This window comes from Chiloscyllium punctatum, chromosome 20 (genome assembly GCF_047496795.1).
Source record: "Chiloscyllium punctatum isolate Juve2018m chromosome 20, sChiPun1.3, whole genome shotgun sequence".
Classification (NCBI taxonomy): domain Eukaryota; kingdom Metazoa; phylum Chordata; class Chondrichthyes; order Orectolobiformes; family Hemiscylliidae; genus Chiloscyllium; species Chiloscyllium punctatum.
In genome coordinates, this window is record NC_092758.1 from 63487721 (window position 1) to 63511960 (window position 24240).

General features: G+C 40.0%; 1 protein-coding gene across 3 annotated transcripts; it reads left to right on the forward strand.

Annotated features, from left to right (window-relative positions):
* Positions 1–2390: 2390 nt before the first annotated feature.
* On the forward strand, positions 2391–21078 carry c1qtnf2 (C1q and TNF related 2). Of its 3 annotated transcripts, XM_072591027.1 has the most exons (5): positions 2391–2599; positions 4129–4244; positions 11902–12150; positions 16923–17450; positions 19239–21078. In XM_072591027.1, exons 3-5 carry the CDS (start codon positions 11907–11909, stop codon positions 19277–19279), a joined length of 813 nt encoding a protein of 270 aa, XP_072447128.1. In that variant the 5' UTR covers positions 2391–2599; positions 4129–4244; positions 11902–11906; the 3' UTR covers positions 19280–21078. The 3 variants fall into 3 exon arrangements, with proteins under 3 accessions (XP_072447128.1, XP_072447127.1, XP_072447129.1); XM_072591026.1 differs by having other exon boundaries at positions 16923–21078; XM_072591028.1 differs by having other exon boundaries at positions 11979–12150; positions 16923–21078.
* Positions 21079–24240: the final 3162 nt, after the last annotated feature.

Sequence of the window (24240 nt, forward strand, 5' to 3'; positions counted from 1 at the left end):
GTACTCAATACTCTGACCAATAAAAGAAAGCATACTAAACGCCTTCTTCACTATCCTATCTACCTGTGACTCCATTTTCAAGGAGCTGTGAACCTGCACTCCCAAGTCTCTTTGTTCAGGACTTACCATTAAGTGTATGAGTCCTGCTAAGATTTGCTTTCCCAAAATGCAGCAACTCATACTTAGCTGAATTAAACTCCATCTGCCACTTCTCAGTCCATTGGCCCATCTGGTCAAGATCCTCTTATAATCTGAGGTAACCCTCTTCGCTGTCCACTACACCTCCAATTTTGGTGTCATCTGCAAACTTACTAACTGTACCTCTTATGCTTGCATCCAAATCATTTATGTAAATGACAAAAAAGTAGAGGACCCAGCACTAATCCTTGTGGCACTCCACTGGTCACAGGCCTCCAGTCTGAAAAACAACCTTCCACCACCACCCTCTGTCTTCTACCTTTGAGCCAGTCCTGTATCCAAATGGCTAGTTCTCCCTGTATTCCATGAGATCTAACCTTGCTAATCAGTCTCCCAGAGGAAGTGGTGGAGGCTGGTACAACTGCAACATTTAAGAAGCATTAGGATGGGTATATGAATAGCAAGGGTTTGGAGGGATATGGGCCGGGTGCTGGCAGGTGGGACTAGATTAGGTTGGGATATGTAGTCGGCATGGACGGATTGGACCAAAGGGTCTGTTTCCATGCTGTACATCTCTATGACTTTATCTACCGCTCTGCCCTCATCAGTCCTCTTTGTTACTTCTTCAAAAAACTCAATCAAGAAGGAGTTTGCACGTTCACCCCGTGTCTGCGTGGGTTTCCTCTGGGTGCTCCGGTTTCCTCCCACTGTCCAAAGATGTGCAGGCCAGGTGAATTGGCCATGCTAAATTGCCCATAGTGTTAGGCATAGGGGAATTGGTCTGGGTGGGTTTCTCTTCAGAGGGTCAGTGTGGACTTGTTGGGTCAAAGGGCCTGTTTCCACACTGTAAGTAATCTAATCTAATCTAAGAATGTGAGACATGATTTCCCACACACAAAGCCATGTTGACTATCCTTAATCAGTCCTTGCCTTTCCAAATACATATGCACCCTGTCCCTCAGGATTTCCTCCAACAACTTGCCCACTACTGACATCAGACTCACTGGTCTATAGTTCCCTGGCTTGTCCTTACCACCCTTCTTAAACAGTGGCACCATGTTAGCCAACCTCCAGTCCTCTGGCACCTCACCTGTGACTATCAATGATCTTCATCACTTCCTGAAAAAAAATGCAATTTGTGAGACAAGACATCCCCGACATACCCTCAATAACTCAATTCTCTTCCAAATCTGAGTGGATCTTGTTCCTAAGGATCTTCTCCAATAATTTCCTACCACTGATGTAAGGCTGTATGAAGGGAGGATTGGGTAAACAGGGCCTGTATTCTCTCGAGTGTTGAAGAATGTGAGGTGATTTCATTAAAGTCTGCAAAATACTTAAAGGATTGACAGAGTAGATGCAAGTAAGATATTTCCCATGTTTGACGCGTCTAAAATCAGAGGACACAATTTAAAAATAAGCGGATGTCAAATAAGCCCAAAATGATGAGAAACCTTAGTCAGAGGGTTGTGAATCTCTTGAATTCTCTACCCCACAGGGCTATGGAAGCTCAGTCTTTGAGCTAAGTTTTTTGATTTACCAGTGGAGTAAAGGATTAATCGGTTAGTGTGGGTAAAATAGTCAATCAGTCGTGACCATGTTAAATGATGGAGAAGGCTCAATGGGCTTACGCATGTCCCTACATTCGTATTTCATATTCATGTTTGCTGTAAAATACATATATCCCAACATAAACATTATTATATTGATTTCTTTATAAAACAGTACATATTTAAGGCTAGGATATATTCCTGATTAGTTGGGGATTCAAAGGTGACAGGGAAAATGCAGGAAAATGGATGTGGGGAATGTCAGATTAACCATGATTCTATAGAATGGTGGAGCAGGCATGAGGGGTTGAATTGCCTACTCTTGTTCCTATTTCTTATGTTCTTAAAAGCGTTTGGATTAATATTGGGTAAAAATATGTTGGCTATATATTTCAGAACTTAATTGAAGATAGCTCTAGTAATTAATGGAAGGACAACGGCTTTTCATTTTTGCACCATTAATAAAAGAAAACACAAAATTAAAACAAATCCAAAAATGAAGTTTAATGTTAGTACTGGAGACAGCTGTCAAAGCAACTTTGTGCAGATGAAAACCAGCAGTCTCAGACCACTGTCAGCATGTGCAGTCCAGTTCTTAATGCAGTCAAACTTTCCAACTACATGTGACGTAGGCAGGAGCTTTTCCAGCTGATTATGTTATAAGCAAAGAATGTACAAGAAAGAGGAAGAGAGAAAAGGATAGACCAGAAGCTACTTTGACTTGGAAAGGGGTCCAGGAAGAAGAAACATGAAATGTCTCTGAACTTGTTCTGTCGGTGAGCTGATTTTGAAGCTTGAGACGGACTGCAAAACAATGGGAAGGATCAGCTTACTTTCTTGACCAAATGTTTCATGCAAACTGAAAATTGTTAACTTCACTGCAGCTGAACTGGTCACACAGCTACATTCTGGTAGGTTCTGTTTACATGTCATGATTTTAACTCTTCACATGCACTGAGCTTTTGTACTGAACTATGTGATTTATGATTGATTCCTGAGAAATGTTGTTGAAGAATATCTGCCTTCAGCTATTGTACACTAAGTCTTCAGCGACAAAATAAGTTATCCATGTAAATTACAGAAGGAAAACCAGACATTGTTGGTGACCCGCCTTTATTTCTTTGTCAGTTTGGAATCCTTAATCTTTATGAATGATAGTTGCATAACGTGGCCAAATTACTAACCAAGCAATGCCTGGGTGTATTAGTTTTGCCTCTGGCCTATTTTCAATATGAAAGAATACTGCAACACTGAACAATTTACAATGTTTTTCTGGCACTCAGCCAAATCTGATACAATGTCAGAAGTTGAGATTTAAATCTCAAAATCTCTTAAGAGATCAATCCCTGCCCAATGTTTCATGACTCAAGTTATTTTCTACATTACCTCTGTAAATTAACACCAGGAATGCTGAATTTATTGTGTAGGTTGCACTATGTATTTTGGCACAAGCCTCGATTTGTAAAGTTTGGAGAAAGCATGTGTGGCAGACAATTATGAAATGTGGGGAATCATTATTTGCCTTAGTGAAGGGAAACTCTCTAGTGCAGAATGAGAATCACAAATAATAATTCCAAAACTGTTCTCAAATTTTGAAGCCACACTTATGGTAGAGTAATAACATAGACACACACATGAATCAGAAAAGGAAAGGTGTCTTGTAGAGAAGCTAAGAAACAAAGAGCAAATTGAGCTATGTATTCAGACTTATTTTGTAATTTTGGTCTGTCAAATGTCTTGGATGAAGAATGTGAATAATGGAGTTCCCGTGGTATGTTAAATATTCTATGAGTCATTTGCTGCCTGGTTTTCTCCTAGTTAGTTCATCGCGTAATATCTGCTCTACTCTATTGGTATTTCACATGAGTTCTGGTTACATCTGAGAGGATTGAAGATGTAGAACATTTCATGAATTTTTAAGGAATTTAGTTTATTTTGACATTGTTTAGATAACACCTTAGAGGGAACTTAGCATATCTAATTACAATGTGATGCAAAGAGATGTCACTGGGTTCACAGTAATGTCACTTGACAATGCATTTGATTAATGTCATTCATTCTATGTTGTATTGGGAGTACAGTTGAAGAATAATTGGGGAAGCATATACATAACAAAAAAGCATAACATATTGGCAAGAAATGCTTTGATTTACATTTTAATAGCAATAATAAGTCAATTAGTGATTATTTTGAACCACCACTGTCAGACTTTATTTTCATTCTCGCTGGTAATTTTAAATTTTGTTAAATCCAGCAGAAGCATTGAACTGTATTACAGAGCTGCAGGTTATTCAAACTTCCAGATGTTATCTTAACCAGTAAGACTAAAATGCAAGTGAATTTTGGAAAATGAGCACAAAGATGCCTTGAATCGTGTGACTGAGTCTATTTTATTCATGGTAAAACAAATAATAACAACTCGGTTTTAATATTTTATTAGATCATAAGGCATCTGCGGCATAGCTGAGCACTGAGTGGGACCTAACAAGTCCGAGTTGGAGGACATCTTTTTGGAATATTGGAACAGATGTCTGCATAGTGGCACCATAACTGAAGGTGATAATGCATCCAGACAATGGATACTCTTGTAGTTTGCAGCACTCATAACTGTAAATAATCTCCGAGATTGAACATCATTGGAATGCAGCAAGGATAGTTGGGTTTATTGATGGTTGTTGTCTTGCTTTAAGTGCATGCTCTTGGTATGCTACTCGTAATTGGTCATATTGAGGTGGGCAAGTGATCTCAGGCTTTTATTACCTATTATGTAACCCAGCTGTAGATTATATTCTTGGCATTCAGGTGATTATATTATTCATGCTCTTACAAAACAGGATATACAAACACAAGAACAGGAGGAGGCCATTCATCCCATTGAGCCTACTCCTCCATTCATTATGATCATACTACTCATCCATTGCAATGTTTTTTCCATGTATTCTGCCCCATGTAACTTTATATCATTGGCACCCAGAAATCTGTCAATCTTTGCTTTAAACATACTCATTGATTGAGCTTCATAGACATCTGGGGTCATGAATTTAAAATATTCACAACCATGGGTGACACGGTGGCACAGTGGTTAGCACTGCTGCCTCACAGCGCCAGAGGTTCAATTCCCGCCTCAGGCGACTGACTGTGTGGAGTTTGCACGTTCTCCCCGTGTCTGCATGGGTTTCTTCCGGGTGCTCCGGTTTCCTCCCACAATCCAAAGATGTGCAGGTCAGGTGAATTGGCCATGCTAAATTGCCCGTCGTGTTAGGTGAAGGGGTAAATGTAGGGGTATGGGTGGGTTGTGCTTCGGCGGGTCAGTGTGGACTTGTTGGGCCGAAGGGCCTGTTTCCACACTGTAAGTAATCTAATCTAAGTAAAACAAATTTCCTCATCTCTGACTCACATGGTTTCCCCCTTATTTTGAAATTGTGATACCAGATTTTACACTCCCAAATCAGGGAGAACATCTGATCTGGATCTACCTAAAGTAGTTTGTAAATTTCAATGAGTTCACCCCTCAGTGCTTGAAACTCTAGTTTCCCAAAATCTCTTCATGAAAGAGACCCACTGTCCCAGGAGTTCATCTGGTGAACCTTGTTGCACACAATGACAATAATATCCTCTCTAATATAAGGGAAGGAAAATGGCGCATAGTACTCCAGATGTCGACTAACCCAGTTTCTTTCCTCTTAAATCCAATGCTGCTCCTGTACTTAACCCCTCTTGTGAAAATGGCTAAAATACTATTAGGCTTCCCAATATCTTTCTGCACCAACATGTTAGCCTTCAGCTGCTTCTTGACAAGAGTACCCAGGCCCTTTTGTACGTCTACATTTTCCAACCTCTTACCAGTTAAGAAACACTCAGATCATCTGTTGTTCCTATGGAATTGAATGACCTCACATTTTTCCATATTACATTTCATCTGCTATGTTCTTGCCAACTCACTAAGTATATCTAAATCATCTTGAAGCTGTTTTGCACCTTCCTCACAGCACACGTTCCCACCCAGCTTTCTGTCATCGGCAAACTTGGTAAAATTACATTTAGACCCTATGTACAGTCATTGGTGTAGTTTGTGAGAGCTTGGGTTTAAGTATGATCCTTGAAACACTTGATGAGTAACAGTCTACCAAATCTTCCTGTAATGAGCATACATTTGACTTGGGCAAATATTTCTGCTGTACATAACTACATAAGATGTTACAGCTCATTTATTTTGTTTTCCACTTGTTTATATTTCTATTCTATTTTTCCTTTCGTTAAGTTTCTTGATCCTCCTTTGCCGTATTCAAAAGTTCTTTCAAACTTCAGGTTGACCACTGCTTCTGGCAACTTCAAAAAGCTTTTTTAAAAGTCTTATACAATCATTAACTGGCTTTTTCTGGGCACAGTTGACTGGTTTTCAGGGGTTTTGTACCATGTGGAATTGTTACAGAATTTTAAGGAAGCTCTTCAGAGACTTAGTGTAGATTCGATGAGCCAAATTACCTCTATCTACTCAGATGCAATTCTTATTTGGTCTGACCAGTTGAGTTGGAACCAGGTGCAATTTGATGCCCACAGACCCATGCTTCTTTTTGAATGAAGCCTGAGATCAAATCTGTGTAATGGACCAGTGAGCAAAACAATGACTACCGATTTGATGGATTTATTGGTCATAACTTCTCCTCTTAAAATCTGTAATCCATTCTTGGCACTTGGGTAATGTCTAGGAATTACATTTGAAGTTTATTGCAAGGTATTAATTCTGTGATAGGAGAATGCCATGTTCAGACAAGTCAGTGTATAAGATTGTGGGGATCTGGAGCAGGAATGGCCTTAGAATGGAACTGATAAAGGATGGGCATGGGGAATGGGGAGTGTTGGCTAGGTTGTTGGGAAAGAAGCTCACAGAGGCCTGCACTACTGTTGAGGTATTTCAAACTCAATTCTGAGTGGTGGACTGGGATTAGGATATTGGCACCTTGGCTGAGTTGGGCTGTAATCACTGGCAAATTTAATCAGAATGAATTCAGGGATTTTGGTACTGGGAGCAGCAGTGATTGTGCACTAATTTTTGTTCTTTTTTGTCCACTCTGCTTAACGCTGATTTTCCTAGAGATAGTCAGCACAGGTAATAGCTAACATCAGATGTGTGCTCAGTTACCAACATGGTGTATTAGGTCCCATATTTGCATCTGTTTATGCCCTCATGCCTACTCTGACATAGTTAAAGGGCACCTCTTGTTTAACTTTTATCAAAACAGTGTCCTATCTCACCTGCACTAGAATTGTAAATGAGTGTCTGTTTTGCTCAAAATAGCACTTTCAGCACTGAAAACCTAAACAATGCATTACCAAATTTCATGCTATTCCATAATGTCACAGCAGGGAGCGCTGAACTTCATCCCCATTCTCTCATCACACTCTCCACTGCGAAAAATGAAAGAGCAACAAAAACCACTCTGTGTAATTTTGAAAGAAATGTAAAAGCACATTACCGTCTCTCAGAATTGTGCCTATCCAAATTTTGAAAGACAATAGAAATTCACAGTTAACACATTTTGGTAGTGGGCAAATGTCAGAGTAGGCATGAGAGCATAAACAGATGCAAATATGGGACCTAATACACAATGTTGGTAACTGAGCACACATCTGATGATAGCTGTTACCTGTGCAGACTATCTCTAGGAAAATCAGTGTTAAGCAGAGTGGGCAAAAAAAACCAAACATTAGTGCACAATCACTGCTGCTCCTAGTACCAAAATCCCTGAATTCATTCTGATTAGATTTGCCAGTGATTCCAGCCCAGCTCAGCCCAGGTGTAATCTTAAGTGTAACTATTAAGAAGAAATCAAGTTGACACCAATTTTATTCCTTGCCTGATATATCTTATACTCCAGCCACCTCTCTAATGTTTCTGACCCACCACTACCCCAACCAACTGCCCCATCATTTACATTTTAAATACCTTATTATCAGACAAAATAGCTTCCCTTCTACAGTTGAAGAAACATACTTGGTGTGCACACCTTGCCCCTCAAACTTCATCACCTCACAATCTATCTCCTGCTTAGAGATACTTGTTAAATTGTGTCTCTTTGACTATGCTTTTGGTCAACTGTCCTAATTTACCTCGCCTTGGAAGCTAGTGCTTCCAAATAAACCTGTTGGACAATAACCTGGTGTTGTGTGATTTTTAACTTAATTTCCCTTCACGTAGCTCAGCAATAAATTCAAAATTAATATAAATTAGCCCAGAAATCAAGCCTAATAGCTAAGAGTCTCTTTGATCTTCAAATATTAATAATATTTAAAGATAGATGTTATCTATAGGAGTGAACTAATCCTAAAGTAAATAATTGTTTAAGTATGTCACACTGACTTTACAAGGCACAGCTGGAGTTCTGAGGAAGGGTCACTCGACCTGAAATGTTAACTTTTATTCATCTCCACAGAGGCTACCAAACCTGCTTACGTTTTCCAGCAATTTCTGTTTTTGTTTTTTTATTTATATTGTCCACAATTCTTTCAGTTTTTATTTTGTTAAAATTGGTTTTAAGTTTGCCTTAAAGAGTTGTGTTTTATAGAGAGAATGTTTAAGTGTTATTTTCCTGCTGATAAAACAGCCTTATGTGACACCTGCTGTGTTGTATCAGTGAACAGCTCCAGGCTGCTGGTTGCTTGAAGTGATGGTGATACTGTTACTGTGATGAAATTTGTTGCTTTGAGAGTTGTGTCATATCTGTAACAAGTCAAAAATGTACAGGTGTCACTATTTGCACAGTTAAATATCTTGTTGTAGCACTGAAAGTATGTGGCAGAAATCAATCAATGCTTAACACCTGCTGAAACACATTTTTAGTCAGAATTAATGAGATTAATATAAGACAAATCCAAAATTATTCCACTATTCTTATTTGTGTGGCACCAGCAACCATGCACAGCTTGACAGGCAACAATAGTGTCTTTGAAAGGAACAACAGGTTTGGTCTGCTGGCTCTACCGGTTAATGTGAGCTTTGTAGTCCCTCTGCAGTCATTTCCTCAGCAGCAATTATAAATAATAGTGGTTGAACAAATGTATATGGAATAATTTCATGAAAGTAATTTCTGACTTGCATCATTCTTGTGCTCCTTTATTGATTCTCAGCAGCTAGTTCACAAATATACTTACTATTTTTCTTTGTGTCATGCTAGATCAGCTCAGATCAAATACTCAAGCAAACTCTCTAATGCCTACATTTTGAATCCATATTGAATAATGACTCTTAAAAAATTTCTTTTATTCAATCTGTCCAGATATTATGGGGTAGATACGACCCAAACCCAGACCTTCTGGCTTAGAGGTAGGGACACAATCACAGTTCCAAAAAATATTTGAGCTGGATTCAGTTGATTCAGGATTGTAGCTCTAATTATTTTGAACTTGAACACACTGAAGCACCGGAAGCTGTTGAAAGACACATATGATGTTGGTCACAAGGTTCAGGGATACACAGAAACAGTGGAAGGGTTTGGGCTTTTCAGCCTGGAAAGGGGATAGCTGAAAGGTGATATTTTCAGCCTGGAAAGGGATAGCTGAAAGGTGATATTTTAGTGGTAGGCCAAATGTGACATGACACTGTTTAAGAATGGAAAGATTCTTCTCATGCTCTGGTCAATATTTATCCCTCAAGCAGCTTCAAAAGGCAATTTGGAGGTACTTGCTGTTTTCAGATTGGCTTCAATGTTCTCCTATTTTATAACAGTGAATACAGTTCAAATATAATTTATTAGAAGAAATTTTGTGGCGAAAGAATTTGTTATTGAAAGAAACTATATCTTGTTAGTCAAGACGTCAGGGAACATCATTTAGCTATCTCTAAATTCTCCATTTACCTTTTATCTAAGTTGGATTTTAGGCAAGAATGCTGAAATTCTGAGCAGCACTTTTTTTGCTGTATGTTGCTTTAATGCAGATCAATATATGAGAGGGCTCAAACTGAGTAGGAAGGTAATCACACACATTCAAACAAGTGATTGAGATTCCAGTTCCATCTTGTTGAAATTTGCCATTTTTTTGGCAAATGTAGTTTAAAACCAAAATGATTCTGCTATATGAAGGGTTTAACTGGTGAAAGCTGATTCAATACTGCATAAAATTTCTTCCAAAGTCTTACTATTTTGCAACATGTTTCTATTAATGATATTTCTGGCATTCAAGAAATTCCACAATAGCATACAAATGGATTTGAGTGAAGGATTCACTGCCCAAAGAAGAACTTTATTGATTTCTCTTAATGGAGCATGAGAGGTGACTCAAATTGAGTATGAAGAACACTGTAGAGATCTCCATATCTCTGCGGCTAGTCCAGACTTTAGTATTGTTTCAAGGAGCCTGCTATTCACCCTGTGGCAGTGGAGGATAAACAGACTTGATTTTATTTCACCACAGGATTGTGTCAAGTGTCTGCTGACTTTATTGACATCGGTTTAAGCATGGTCACAAAAACAGGCATGTCTTTGAAACCTTCCTAATGAACTCTGTGTTTCATCCATTTCTGCAAAATAAGAGCAGCCAGTTCTCCAAAGAAAGCAAGTATTAATCTGATGTTTGATTTCCATATGTAAGCAATAGGCTTAGCTGAATACGCACTAACAAAATATGATTCACATCAGCTTTCAGTATGTAGATCAAGATAATAGATGAGCAAAGTACTGCAGATGCTGGAACCTGTACTGAAAACAAAAAATGCTGGAGATCACAAAGGGTGAGGGAGCCTCCATAGAAAGAAAGTAAGCCAATGTTTCAAGTCTAGATGACCACTTCACATCAGCTGAGATGAAGGGTTATCTAGATTCAAAACGTTAGCTTGCCCTCTCTCCATTGATGCTGCCTGACCCACTTTGATCTCCAACATTTTTTGTTTTCAGTTGAGATCATGTATGCTGTGCTTATTAGTGTCTCCACATTGGGGGTGATGGGTGGAAATAGGCTGTTCAGGTAATGTATGGTATAAGGGGACATAGACGCTCTGGAGACTAGGTGTGGCCTGGTTCTTAAAGAGTCCACTGTGAGCTGCTATTACTGACCATTCGCTAGATGCACAATGCAATTAGAAAATGGCTGGGACAATGCTCGTGGTGGGCAGAGTTGGTATGATGGGTGAAATAGTGGAATCCAGATCTGCTAGACACTAGGACATTGAAGGGCCAAATACATGAAGCATGTGCTTACAAATTCCAGTTACATGACATTTGTAGACCTTGCTTCACACATATGTAATGCTTTTCTTCTTTTTCAAATGTTGGTCAAATGAGGTTTCATCATGCATTGATGCTCACAAAACTAATACTGTTATCTCAGTGAAGCAGGAAAGAGAGGATGATGGATTTAGGATTCAAATGATACAGTTAAAAATATAAAAGCCATAAATTATGGAGGATTCTGAGTGGGAAAGTCCTAATTCCTAATGGATCCAAGTCCTAGAGGAGGATTTTAAGGATTATTACGCTGTGAAAAGAGCTTTACTGATGGTGTTTGAAATAATGCCTGGGGCATATAAGCAAATGTTTTGGAATTTAAAGGAGAAGTCTGGGAAAACTACATCGAATTTGAAAGCAATAAAGAAAATAATTCTGACAGGTGAATACCAACATTATAAGTTGAAACCATGAATGAAGTAACAAGAAAGAATGTAAAAATTCACTACCTTTAGTCATAAGCACCTATGTTGAAGGGTCACAACTGCTAGGAAGTCAACACTATTGTGTATCATTTAATTTAGATTGTTGAAATTGTTTAGTAAAGACCAGGATATAACCTTGGATTTTCCTCATCTGTATCATTCAGTGCTTGCCATGAACAACATCGATTTTAAGTGGCAATCTAGAACGTACCATTTGGTGTAATGAACTGTACATTAGTCCATGTTCCCTCTTAGCAAAGATGTGTGCTTGGCTGTGTTGTGCAGTGAAATAAACAGACCATGTTTGCCAAAGAAAAATGAAAAGAAATGTAGTTGTGCAGAAAAGAATGTTAGAATTGTTGCTAATATTCCTGATGTATAGAGGGATGTTTCTCACTTGCGTTTATCATGAGTCTTGCTAAAAGTTTATTGATGTAGAAGCTCAATGGGAACTAAGTTGCAATCACTTTTTCTTTCAGATTCCAAAAAGGGTTCATAAGCGAGATAGTTATTTGTTGTATTTTGCTTTTGGTTGAACCAATAATCTGTGTTAACCTTCCTTCCTAGATTTTATGATGCTCTGGTTGGTTCTCCTTTTCTGTTTTACATCTCATGCTGCAAATCAACTTCCAAAAAACCAACAGTTGCTCATTACAATCGATCCTTCCCAACTTATCTGCAGTGCGCCTGGTCCTCCTGGGGCTCCTGGTCCTCCAGGATATCCTGGCCAATCAGGGACAGTCGGAAGAATGGGGATTCCTGGGAAAGATGGGGCAGAAGGGAAAGATGGCCCTAAAGGCCAAAAAGGAGAACAAGGTAAAATAGTGACATTGTTCTTTCTTGTAAATGTCAGTATGTCTGGAATTTACAGTTATCCCTGTGCCCATCACTCCCACATTGGGCCAGGTTCAAACTTTACCACACCAATCCACTAGGCTGATGCAGTTTTAATAGTCAGGAAAGCTGCCACTGTTCTCATCTGCCAGGGACAGAGTTTATTGCAGTGACCATTCAAAGAACTTAATTAGTGCTGGGTCAGGAAGGTCAAGTAAAGGCCATCCTGTCTCGAACTTAATTGCTCAGACAGCAGGAGGGTGTTAAGTATCTCCTGTTTGCCAAACAGTTTGGTGTCAGCTTCCCCACCACTTCCCTGAGAGGAGAGGATTTTGTCCCGCGGATGTAGATTCAGACTTAATGCATTGGTATAAAATGGGTTATGGAGTGTCATAAAGTCACTTTATTGGTCTTCACTACTGGCTCACTATCACTTTTTTAAATCAGAGTTCGAGATCTATCCAAAGAAGAGAACATTATATAAGGTTTATAGATCCTTTAAAGTAACAGCTTTGAATTATTAAGAGCATTACAAAGGACAGCAACAGGGGATTTTTTTCTCTAATTTTGAGATTGATGATATGTGATCTCTCTGGTTATCGGTTAGTACAATGTTTAGGTGGGTGCATGGATATCAGGCACAACAAAATCAGATTGTAATAAGAATGTAAATTGGCAACTATTGATTAATTCAAGAAGTAGATAACCCTGTAAGTGATGTTTTCTATCTATGTGCTTATCCATGGATTGCTGGGTAGGGAAGATTTTACATAGCTTCCAACTCCTACAAATATGCATGACATTTACTCGTGAATGTTGTAGAAAAAGAATACTGTATATGAATTTTTGTATAAAGTAATTATGAACAGTTAATGCTTATTAGGAAAAAGAGTTTTAAAAATAATTAACATAAAAAATTAAAATTTTAAGATCATTAAAATTAGATTTAAGTTTCAGACTAGTACCAGTGCATTAAACAAACATTATTATTTATTTCCTAAAGTGACAATGTTCATATTATTATAATTATTCATCTCACAAGTCCATAGATTCTACACTTGATTGAAAATGCATGTATTGACCTTAGCTTAGGTATGACAACTTCTGGATTTTTACAAGTGTTGCAAAATAAAAATTTCCTTGCTTTTCTTCTTGTCTTCAAGGATGCAGTTACTTGATTGGGAACATTATTTTTAATGTCTTTTTCTTCCAGAAACAGTTTTCACAGAATTTACTTTAGAAAATTGGATATAAAGTTGCTTCACATTACTTAAAAAATTATAGCATACCGTGCGTAAAAGGAGAGCTGACATTTGTAAACTACACATAGAACAATACAGCGCAGAACAGGCCCTTCGGCCCTCGATGTTGCGCTGACCTGTGGACTATTCTCAGCTTGTCCCCTATACTATCCCATCATCACCTATGTGCTTATCCAAGGATTGTTTAAATCTCTCTAATGTGGCTGAATTAACTACATTGGCAGGTAGGGCATTCCATGCCCTTCCCAATTCTCTGAGTAAAGAACCTGTCTCTGACATCTGTCTTAAATGTATCACCCCTCAATTTGTAGTTATGCCCCCTCGTACAAGCTGACGTCACCATCCTAGGGAAAAAACTTTCACTGTCTACCCTATCTAATCCTCTGATCATCTTGTATGTCTCCATCAAATCTCCTTTTAGCCTTCTTCTTTCCAATGAGAACAGACCCAAGTCTCTCAGCCTTTCCTCATAAGACCTTCCCTCGAGACCAGGCAACATCCTGGTAAATCTTCTCTGCACCTTTTCCAATGCTTCCACATCCTTCCCGAAATATGGCAACCAGAACTGTGCACAATATTCCAAGTGTGGCTGCACTAGTGTTTTGTATAGTTGCAGCATGATATTGCGGCTCCAGGACTCAATCCCCCTACCAATGAAACCAAACACACCATATGCCTTCTTAACAGCACTATCAACCTGGGTGGCAACTTTCAGGGATCTATGTACATTGTCTCCAAGATCCCTCTGCACATCCACACGACCAAGAATCTTTCCATTGACCCAGTACTCTGCCTTCCTGTTATTCTTCCCAAAGTGCATCACCTCACATTTAACTGCATTGAACTCCATTTGCCACCTCTCAGCCCAATTCTGAAGTTTATCCAAGTTTGCTTGCAACCTGTCCATGACTCCACTGACTTTAGTGTCATCTGCAAATTTACTAATCCATCCACCTATGCCTGTGTCTAAGTCATTTTTAAAAATGACAAACAACAGTGGTCCCAAAACAGATCCTTGTGGCACACCACTAGGAATCAGACTCCAGGCTGAATATTTTCCATCAACCACCACTCGCTGCCTTCTTTCCAAAAGCCAGTTTCTAATTCAAACTGCTAAATCACCCTCAATCCCATGCCTCTGCATTTTCTCCAACAGCCTACCATGTGGAACCTTATCAAAGACTTTACTGAAGTCCATGTATACCACATCAACTGCTCTACCTTCATCAACATGCTTGGTCACCTTCTCAAAAACCTCAATGAGGTTTGTGAGACACAACCTGCCCTTGATGACACCATGTTGACTATCTGAAATCAAATTGTTGCTTACTAGATGATTATAAATCTTAACTCTTATAATCCTTTCCAAAACCTTTCCTACAGCAGAAATAAGGCTCACTGGTCTATAATTATGTGGGTCACCTCTATTGCCCTTCTTGAACAAGGGCACAACATTTGCAATCCTCCAGTCCTCTGGTACTAAACCTGTAGACAATGATGGCTCAAATATCAAAGCCAACGGCTCTGCTATCTCCTCCCTAGCTTCCCAGAGAATCCTCGGATAAATCCCATCTGGCTCAGGGGACTTGTCCACTTTCACTCCTTCTAGAATTGATAACACCTGTTCGTAACTAACCTCGATCCTTTCTAGTCTAATATCTCGTGCCTCATTCCTCTCCTCTACAATATTCTCCTTTTCCTGAGTGAAAACTGATGAGAAATGTTTGTTTAGCATCTCCCCGATCTCCATAAGGTCCACACTCAACTTCCCACTTCTGGGTTTGACTGGCCCTATTCCTACTCTAGTCATCCTTTTATTCCTCATAAACCTATAGAAAACTTTAGGATTCTCCTTTATTCTATTTGCTAAAGACTGCTCATGTCCTCTCTTTGCTGTTCTTACCTCTCTCTTTAAATCCTTCCTAGCTGATCTGCAACTCTCCATTGCCTCTTCTGAACCATCTTGCCTCATCAACACATAAGCTTCCTTCTTCTGCTTAAGAAGAGATGCAATTTCTGTAGTAAACCACAGTTCCCTTACCTTATGACTTCCTCCCTGCCTGACAGGGACATACCTAACATGGACACTTGTAATTCAAAAATCCACACAATTTTGAATTCTAAAAATGAACCCATTTTGCAGCATATATCCCTTTGAATTAACAACAAATCAGTATTTCCTTTCAATGGAATGTGTTATTCTTATTCCAAGTCTTTAGATCAAAACTCAATAAAATTAAACTTGAATTAATTTCACAAACTTTGCAGGTCATATTCCTTAATTTCATCTTGGGTTAAACTCATTCTTAGTATTCTCAAGGAATTCCAACTGATTCCATCTTCATCGATGGAACTTGTGCCATATACTTCACAGAAATTGCAGTAAATCCAGAGGAAATGCTAATTAAGTCCAGTCAGCACCATTTGACAGGTACAATTTGAGAACATTACCAGCCGTAGAGAGAATGGATTGGAAAGATGCAAATGCAGTTTACAGCTCTGCTGAGCACATAATTAATTAGAAAGATTCCAAATAAAATCCCTGCTGACCAAGCCGCTAAATGTTTTCCTCATGTCTCAGTGATCGATAGATTAACATCTCTCGTTCAATCTGTGTACCTGATCTTTGTTAAGCTGAGAATTAGAATACTATAGCAGCCCTTAATGACTGAGTCTAGTGGGAGGTAATATGCTGTGGAACTCAGTCAGAAAACACCTGTGTGGTCTGTTGGTGAAACCACGTTACGGTTAGCTGAACTTAGGAGTGTGGAGTCCCAATCTTCACTGTTGACATGAGAAATAGCCAATTAGACCAGGTAACCTATTCTGTTGTGATGGCACTATATCCAACAAGATTCAAGAGGCTTCAAGATAGGGAGCAAGGAAGAGACATGAATTTAAAGCTGATAATTAGGTTTGATGAAAGGTCTAAATCTGCACTTCAGAATTTCATAATTTGATTATAATATTCTGTATGCAGACTCCCTAAAAAGGATTGATTGGTGTTACTCTGCTTTGTATTGAGGACCTGAAGGCACATATCACCAAGGTTTGTACCATTAGAGTACAAGGCATGAGTTTGACTCGTCATGAATTCAGGTTTCTGGACAAATTCAAATTTTTAAACTATCATTGTAAAAGGACAGAAAAAGAAATGGAAAGCTTAACAATAAATTCCACGTTCCACGCATCTCAGCATTATGTGGTAGCATAAAACAAGAACGTTATTCAGAACTTCTGATAGGGAAAAAAAATAATAACTAAACAACTTAATAGAACTTTGAATTAACAGAAGAGTTGGACATTATGCCAGAAACAAAATGCCGATTTTCATGGCATTACCAAACCATTTCACAGCTATCAAAGTCTTTTATATAGTAGTCACTATTGTACAGTGATCACTTAGTCTCTTATTTCAACACAGATCTTGTATGGCCATGTCAGTTGAATTATAAATCTTACATGGAAATTAAAACAACATTTTATTTTCAGGTGACAGAGGAAAACCAGGAATAGCTGGAAAGCCTGGTATTAAAGGCATACGTGGAGCTATTGGCAAAGCAGGCCCCCGAGGACCAAGGGGTTTTAGAGGGGCTCGAGGTAATTCAGGAACAAATGGACCAAAAGGCACGAATGGAATCAATGGTGAACCAGGTTTTCCTGGAATCTGCAAATGTGGCACAAGTACTGCAAGATCCGCCTTCTCTGTGGCCATCACCTACAGCTACCCAAAGGAACGTATGCCCATCAAATTCGACAAAATCCTTTTGAACGAAGGAGGACATTATAATGTTTCCAGTGGCAAATTTGTATGTGGTATACCTGGTATTTACTACTTCTCCTATGATATTACCCTGGCAAACAAGCACCTTGCTATTGGGTTGGTGCACAATGGGCAATATCGTGTTAAAACTTTTGATGCAAACACTGGGAACTATGATGTAGCCTCTGGTTCAACTATTATGTACCTGAAACGTGAAGATGAAGTTTGGCTGCAGATATTCTATTCGGAACAGAATGGTCTGTATTTTGATCCGCACAGGGCAGACAGTTTATTCACTGGCTTTATGATTTATGTTGATCAGGACTACGTGAATGAACTTGAAGAAGAGCAAATTCTCTAGACAACGAAACTTTGTGTTCTAAAATATACATTTTTGTAGATGCTGCAATAGACGCTGTCCAACTATGTAAATCCTGATTGGGATATTTAAAATCAGTGATTTTAATGTGCAACCTAACAAGACAATACCTCCTTTAAAAAAGCAAACAGAAGAATGTCACAGGGAACCAGCAAGATTTTTTTAAAAATCTGTTTTTCAAGTGTGAATGATATGCCAACACTATAGATTAACATTTATTACCAATCCTAGTTATCCCTAAATGCTGATGGTGGGATTTGTCTAAGTGCCTTCAAAGCTTACTGGTTTGCCGATACACTTTGAGGGAATGGGCCAGCCACATAACGCTGACTTAAGGCACTTTACACCAGATGAGGACAGCAACCTTCCTTCACCTGAATGAACCAATTAATATTTCAATATTCCATGAGCTTTTATGACAATTATTTATATTAGCATCTCACGTAATTAGCATCCTGAATTAATCTTATTCTAGCATAATAGAAATTAATGGATGTTTTGACCAATTTTGTGTTGTTGATTTGCCACTGTGTGCTTTGGTTTCATTGTTTTATTGTCAAATAAGATCAATTACAAACACAAGCCCCAATCTCAAAGCACATACCCAACAGGAATGTAGTGAGGGTACATGCTGGTAGGAGAAGGGGGAAACAGATATAAAAATGGGGGAAGAATATTCATGTCCCTGTTCACACCATGCTCCTGACCAGCACTATTTTAATCCTAAACTTCAGAAGGCCTAGGTGTACACACAGAAGAAGTGAGACCTCATAAATAAGCAAATTTGGGTTCCATATGATGAATTAGGGCCCCAAGATGGTTTTAACCGTTGTTTCATAGATTCATACAATGCAGAAAAGGCCCTTCAACCCATCGAGTCTGTACCAACATAACTGCCACTAAAAGTGCGCTAATCCCAATTTCCTGCACTTGTCTCATATCCTCGAGGCATATTGTTGCATATGTGCCTTGGGCTGAATTCAGAAGCTTCCACTGAGGAAACATCAACAAGCTGAGCTGAGCCAGATGAGATCGGGAAAATGTTTAACATTTTCTTGTGGGCCAGAAGGAGTAGGACTAGCACTGAAAAACGCAGAAATAAACCTCAGAGATCCATATTTGGGCTTCGACTCAACATTATAATCATATCCCACTTAACCACTGGCCACTGTTATAAGTGCCAGGAGCACGCTATTGCATGTTCAGCTGTGGTTTCCTGCTGCTGAAATCATGCTCCCATCAGGCAGCTCATTATTCATGTGAGAGTCTGACTTCAGGAATTGAAATAAAACCTGTGAATTAAAGTCTCTTAGGGCCTCCTGCAACCAAAGACTAGGCCCAACCCACTCCACTCTTGCCTGGAGTTAACACTGGGGCCATAAGATTGGTCATTGGTCATCTTTGAACCACTGAGTTCAAGTTTTGAAGTTATTTTTAAATATAACATATAAAAAAACTATTCCCTTACATTCAATATAGTGTGGTGGGATAAATGATTAAAATACAATATTACAAGGTCAACAGTACTCCTATGCAGGGCAGAACATAGGAGAAGAATTCATTTATGGTAAGCTTTTTTAACATCTTGCTAGGATCAGGTGAGGACTGATTCCTTTCGTTTAAACTCCTCTCAGTCAGTCTCAACTCTATTTTTATTTTATTTCAGCATGTAGCTGTCAATCTTCAATTAAAGATGAAAGAAAATGAAATTTTATTACTTAATAACCCCAGGAAAAAAAGTAGAATCATGGTGTCAACCACACATCTAAACATGTAGTAAATTTAAAAAGGAGAAAGTGAGGACTGCAGATGCTGGAGATCAGAGTTGAGACTGTGGTGCTGAAAAAGCACAGCTGGTCAAGCAACCTCCGAGAACAGAAATTTACCTGTACCTCCATTAATGTCATCTACTATATCCATTGCACCCGATGTGGCCTCGTCTACCTTGGGGAGACAGGATGCCAACTTGTGGATCATTTCAGAGAACATCTCTGGGATACCCACACCAATCAACCCCACCCCTCCGTGGCTGAACACTTCAACTCCCTCTCCACTCCATCAAGGACATGCAGGTCCTGGACTTCCTCCATCGCCAAACCCTCATCACTCAACGCCTGGAGGAAGAATGCCTCATCTTTCGCTTTGGGACACTGCAACCACACGGGATTAATGTAGATTTCACCAGTTTCCTTATTTCCCCTCCCCCCACCTTATCCTAGTCCCAAGCCTCCAACTTGGCCCTCCTGTCTTGATCTGTCCATCATCTTTCCCATCTATCCATTCCACCCTCCTCTCCAACCTATCACCTTATTCCCTGTAGTGTACAAAATCCCATGCAAGTACTGCACAAAACACTACATAGGACAAACAGGAAGACAGCTAATGATCCACGTCCATGAACACCAACTAGCCACGAAACGACACGACCAGCTATCCTTAGTAGCCACACACGCAGATGACAAGCAACATGAATTCGACTGGGTCAACACTACTATTATAGGACAAGCCAAACAGAGAACAGCCAGGGAATTCCTAGAGGCATGGCACTCATCCACAGATTCAATCAATAAGCACATCGACCTGGACCCAATATACCGACCACTGCAACGGACAGCTGGAACTGACAACCGGAAGCAGCAGATTCAAACCACTACAAATGCCGGAGGAAAGATCACAGAAGCGCTTCACAGGAGGCTCCCAAGCACTGAGGATGTCACCTAGACAGGGGATGAAACGTCTGCAACACAAATTCCCAGCTCGGCGAACAGAACCACAACAACGAGCACCCGAGCTACAAATCTTCTCACAAACCTTGAAAAGTAGCTGTAAAAACATATTTGACTGTGTATTCCTGGGTCTGGCTTCAGTGTCTTTCAAAGCTAGCTAACTGCCTTTAATCTCCCAATGCAGTGTGTAAAACTATCATGTAAATTTGAATTGAAACCAGAGATGTAATTTTCTTGATGTTGATTTAGTTGACTGGTTTTAATGTCATTTCAGTGCAGAATGTTTCACTTATTTTACATAGGTCTCCTGGATTGGCCTCAATCTGTGGTCAGGTGATCATGGAAGCCATTTTAGTTCAGTATCTGTCTTGTTAGACAAACTGTTTCAGTTCACAAAAGGATCCAGGTACAACAATCAGATGTTGCAAGTTAAAAATTCTCCGACCATATTCCCCACTTCTACCAATTTAAACATCCCTAAGTTTGTACAATGCATGGAAATTTTATCTCCAGATTTCTAACTACATAGTGCTAATATATCAATCTTATATTCTTATAAAATATGATATACCTTTGTTATAGTTTATCAAAGAAATGCAAGATGAGGTAGGAGGTTATTTGCTTGTTGCAGTTCTGCATTCAATTGTGTGTCATCTGAAGCCAGGAAATTATTACATGTGACTAGTCAATTTGTAATTCTTATTTTTAGAATTGGGCCTCTTTGAACTGCGAATATATCTGTTTAGATAATAATATTTTGTATTTTTGTCTGAGGGCTTAAACGTACTGAAACTTGAAATTAAAAACATTTATATTGAGAATAGTTCTTATTCATTATTGTTTTCATTTGAATTATATTATCTGAGCAAAATATTAAAGTATTAAATAATAACAGTGGGAGTAGCTAATTGCTTATCGCTCCTGAAAACAGAGAATAACAAACAAAAAAAAGAGTACAATTAAAGGTGTAGGCAACTGATTTTAACAAGGCATCATTTTTGTTGCCTTGTTTTATGGAATCATTTCATAATGTATTTTCACTGCAATTACCTGTACCCCTGAACCTGAGACAGGAAACGTTGTGTGAGCAAAGTACAGCACCATCTTTTGTTTCAGATTGCAATTGACCTTACTCCTGCATTAAATGGATTTGGACAGGATTTCTACTCTCTAGTGCTAAATTGGGATTAATTTTGTGCTATGACACAGAACTATTTGAAATTGGATGAACTTGGTGACCAGCTCTGGGAGCAATAGTGACACCTCTGCCATACGATAGTGGGAGCTTGGAAGTTTTTGGCAAGATCTGAGAAGTTCTGTCATGAATTGCAAGATATGCAAGACACCAACTGAGTGGTCTGTGTATGTCACCTTTCCTCTTTCAGGTCTCTCCAGAACCACCCTTCCTAGTCCAGCTTTCCTAGAGACAACTTTCAGGCCAGCATGGATCATCCATTCTTTCCCTCCCATCCCTTTTCCCACAGGCCTGCTGGAAATTCTTGTGTCTGTACCAGGCATGAACCTTCAGACATAAATTTGAAAGGCTCTACACAAACCCGACTTCAAAACAGTTTCCCCAATCGCCCCTGGCCCAGACACACATCACTGTGCAACCCCTATGTTACTACCACCACTTCCACAAACAGGGTTGGCGTCTCCTCCTCTCCACCTAATCCCTCCCACTGCTCCCCAAACACCTGCATGCCAAACCTGTCTAAGTGAGGAGAAGAGCAGTGCCAATGCTGCCCAGAGCTACAATGCTGATCCTTCATTGCTGCGTTTGCTGTGCCAGTTCAGAACTGTGCGTCTGCAGCAGCACAGTGCTTAGACACCAGCCATGAACAAACTACAACAAGAGAGCCATCCAGGACAAATGAATGACATCTACACAAACTGAGTACAGGAGGTCAGGCAGCATCCGAGGAGCAGGAGAATCGATGTTTCCAGCAAGAGGCCTGATGAAGGGCTCTTGCCCGAAACATCGATACCCCCTCTCCTCGGATGTTGTCTGACCTGCTGTGCTTTTCCAGCACAACACTCTCGACTCTGATCTCCAGCATCTGCAGTCCTCACTTTCTCCTTTAGTACAGGAGGGCAAATTGCAGCAAATCTGGGAAATATTGAATGAATTTACAAGACCAAATTCATGGTGAGGTGCTGACTCCAGCATTTTCTAACCAATGTGGCATGACCATGGAATAAACACACTTGTGCAAAACTGGACCTTTCTGTTGCTGATTTTATGCCATCAGAATTTCTAAGCTCTGTGTATGACCAACAGATGATTATCATATGGAAATCTTGGCTTTGATGTCTTCCTTGATTAAATAGTCTAGCAAGTTACTTCCATCACACTCAATATAAAGAGTCTAAGCATAAAACATTGTAGATGCTGGAAAGTAAAACAAACATGCCGGAAAATCTCAGCAGGTCAGGCAGTCCATTCCTTGAAACGCCTGAAATTGCATTAACCTTGGTAGCAACCTCAGATCAAGCTGGACATCCCACCTCTGTACCATCCAATCCAACAGAACGTCCCTGGTTTCTGCCTGCAAAGTAGGGTGCTAAATTTCCCTTGTCTTCAATGTCCAGGGCAAATGTCTGGAATTGTACAGGGCAGATATAGGTGAATGGTGCCTATCTGGGTGCACAACAGCCTTTTTAAAGTGGTGCCCGCACTAGGATTCTCTCCATTCTAGGATATCCTCGCAGTGGTGAGTTGTTCTGAGTACAGCAAGATGACAGGGTTGCCATGGCATGAAGTAGGTAGTTAGTGAGTATAATATGGTAATATTTGGTGAGAAACCTCATTAGACATCACAGTTAGAAACATTTTGTGAAACCTGATGGAAGTGGTACTAAGCTAAGAAAAGTAAAATTCTACATAACGTTTCAGGTTTATGATTTTTTATCAGAAAAGGGAAGTACGAATTTGCAAGGAACCATATGGGAAGGAGTTCCAGGATGTTAACCCTATGATACTGATGAACAGTAAATTATTTCCAAGTTAGGGTGGTGAGTGAATGCAGGGGAAATTGTAGATGAGGTTATACCCATATATCAGCTGCCTTTGTCATTCTAGTGGTCACAGGATTGGAAAGTGCTGTCGAGAAAGCTTTGGTGAATATCTTCAGGTACTGCTGCTACTGAGCATTAGCATGGATTCCCACATCTACCTGGACTACACCTCCTCCCACCCTGTCTCCTGTAAAAATGCTATTCCTTATTCCCAATTCCTCCGCCTCCACCACATCTGCTCCCAGGAGGACCAGTTCCACCACAGAACACACAAGATGGCCTCATTTTTTAATAACCAGAATATCACCCCCACTCCTCCACCCCCAACATGGTTGATGATGCCCTCCAGTGCATCTCATCCATGTCCTGCACATATGCCATTGAACTCACTCCTCCAACTACAACAAGGATGAAACCCCCCAGTCCTCACCTTCCACCCCACCAACCTCTGTATACATCACATCATCCGCTGCCATTTCCGCCACCTACAAATGGACCCCACCACCTGCGATATATTTCCTTCCCCACCCCTTTCCTCTTTCCGTAAAGACTGTGCCCTCCGTGACTCCCTCGTCAGGTCCATGCTCCCCACCAACCTACCCTTCCCTCCCGGCACCGTCCCTGCCATCGCAGGAATTGCAAAACCTGCACATTTTGCCCCTCCCCTCAGTCCAAGGCCCCAAAGGAGCCTTCCACACTCATCAAAGTTTTACCTGCACTTTCACACATGTCATTTTCTGTATTTGAGGAGACAGGATGCCTACTTGCAAAGCACTTCAGAGAACATCTCCAGGGCACCCGCACCAACCAACCCCACCACCCTGTGGCCGAACACTTCAACTGCCACTCCTTCTCCACCAAGGACATGCAGGTCCTTGGCCCCCTCCATCGCCACTGCCTAACCACCCGACACCTGGAGGAAGA

What these genes read in the sequence shown, in the direction of transcription:
- c1qtnf2 (XM_072591026.1), top strand. Translation starts at nt 11,907, where the DNA reads ATGATGCTCTGGTTGGTTCTCCTTTTCTGTTTTACATCTCATGCTGCA. An exon ending in AGGCCAAAAAGGAGAACAAG is followed by an intron (nt 12,151 to 16,922) that starts GTAAAATAGTGA and finishes TTTTATTTTCAG; the next exon opens with GTGACAGAGGAAAACCAGGA.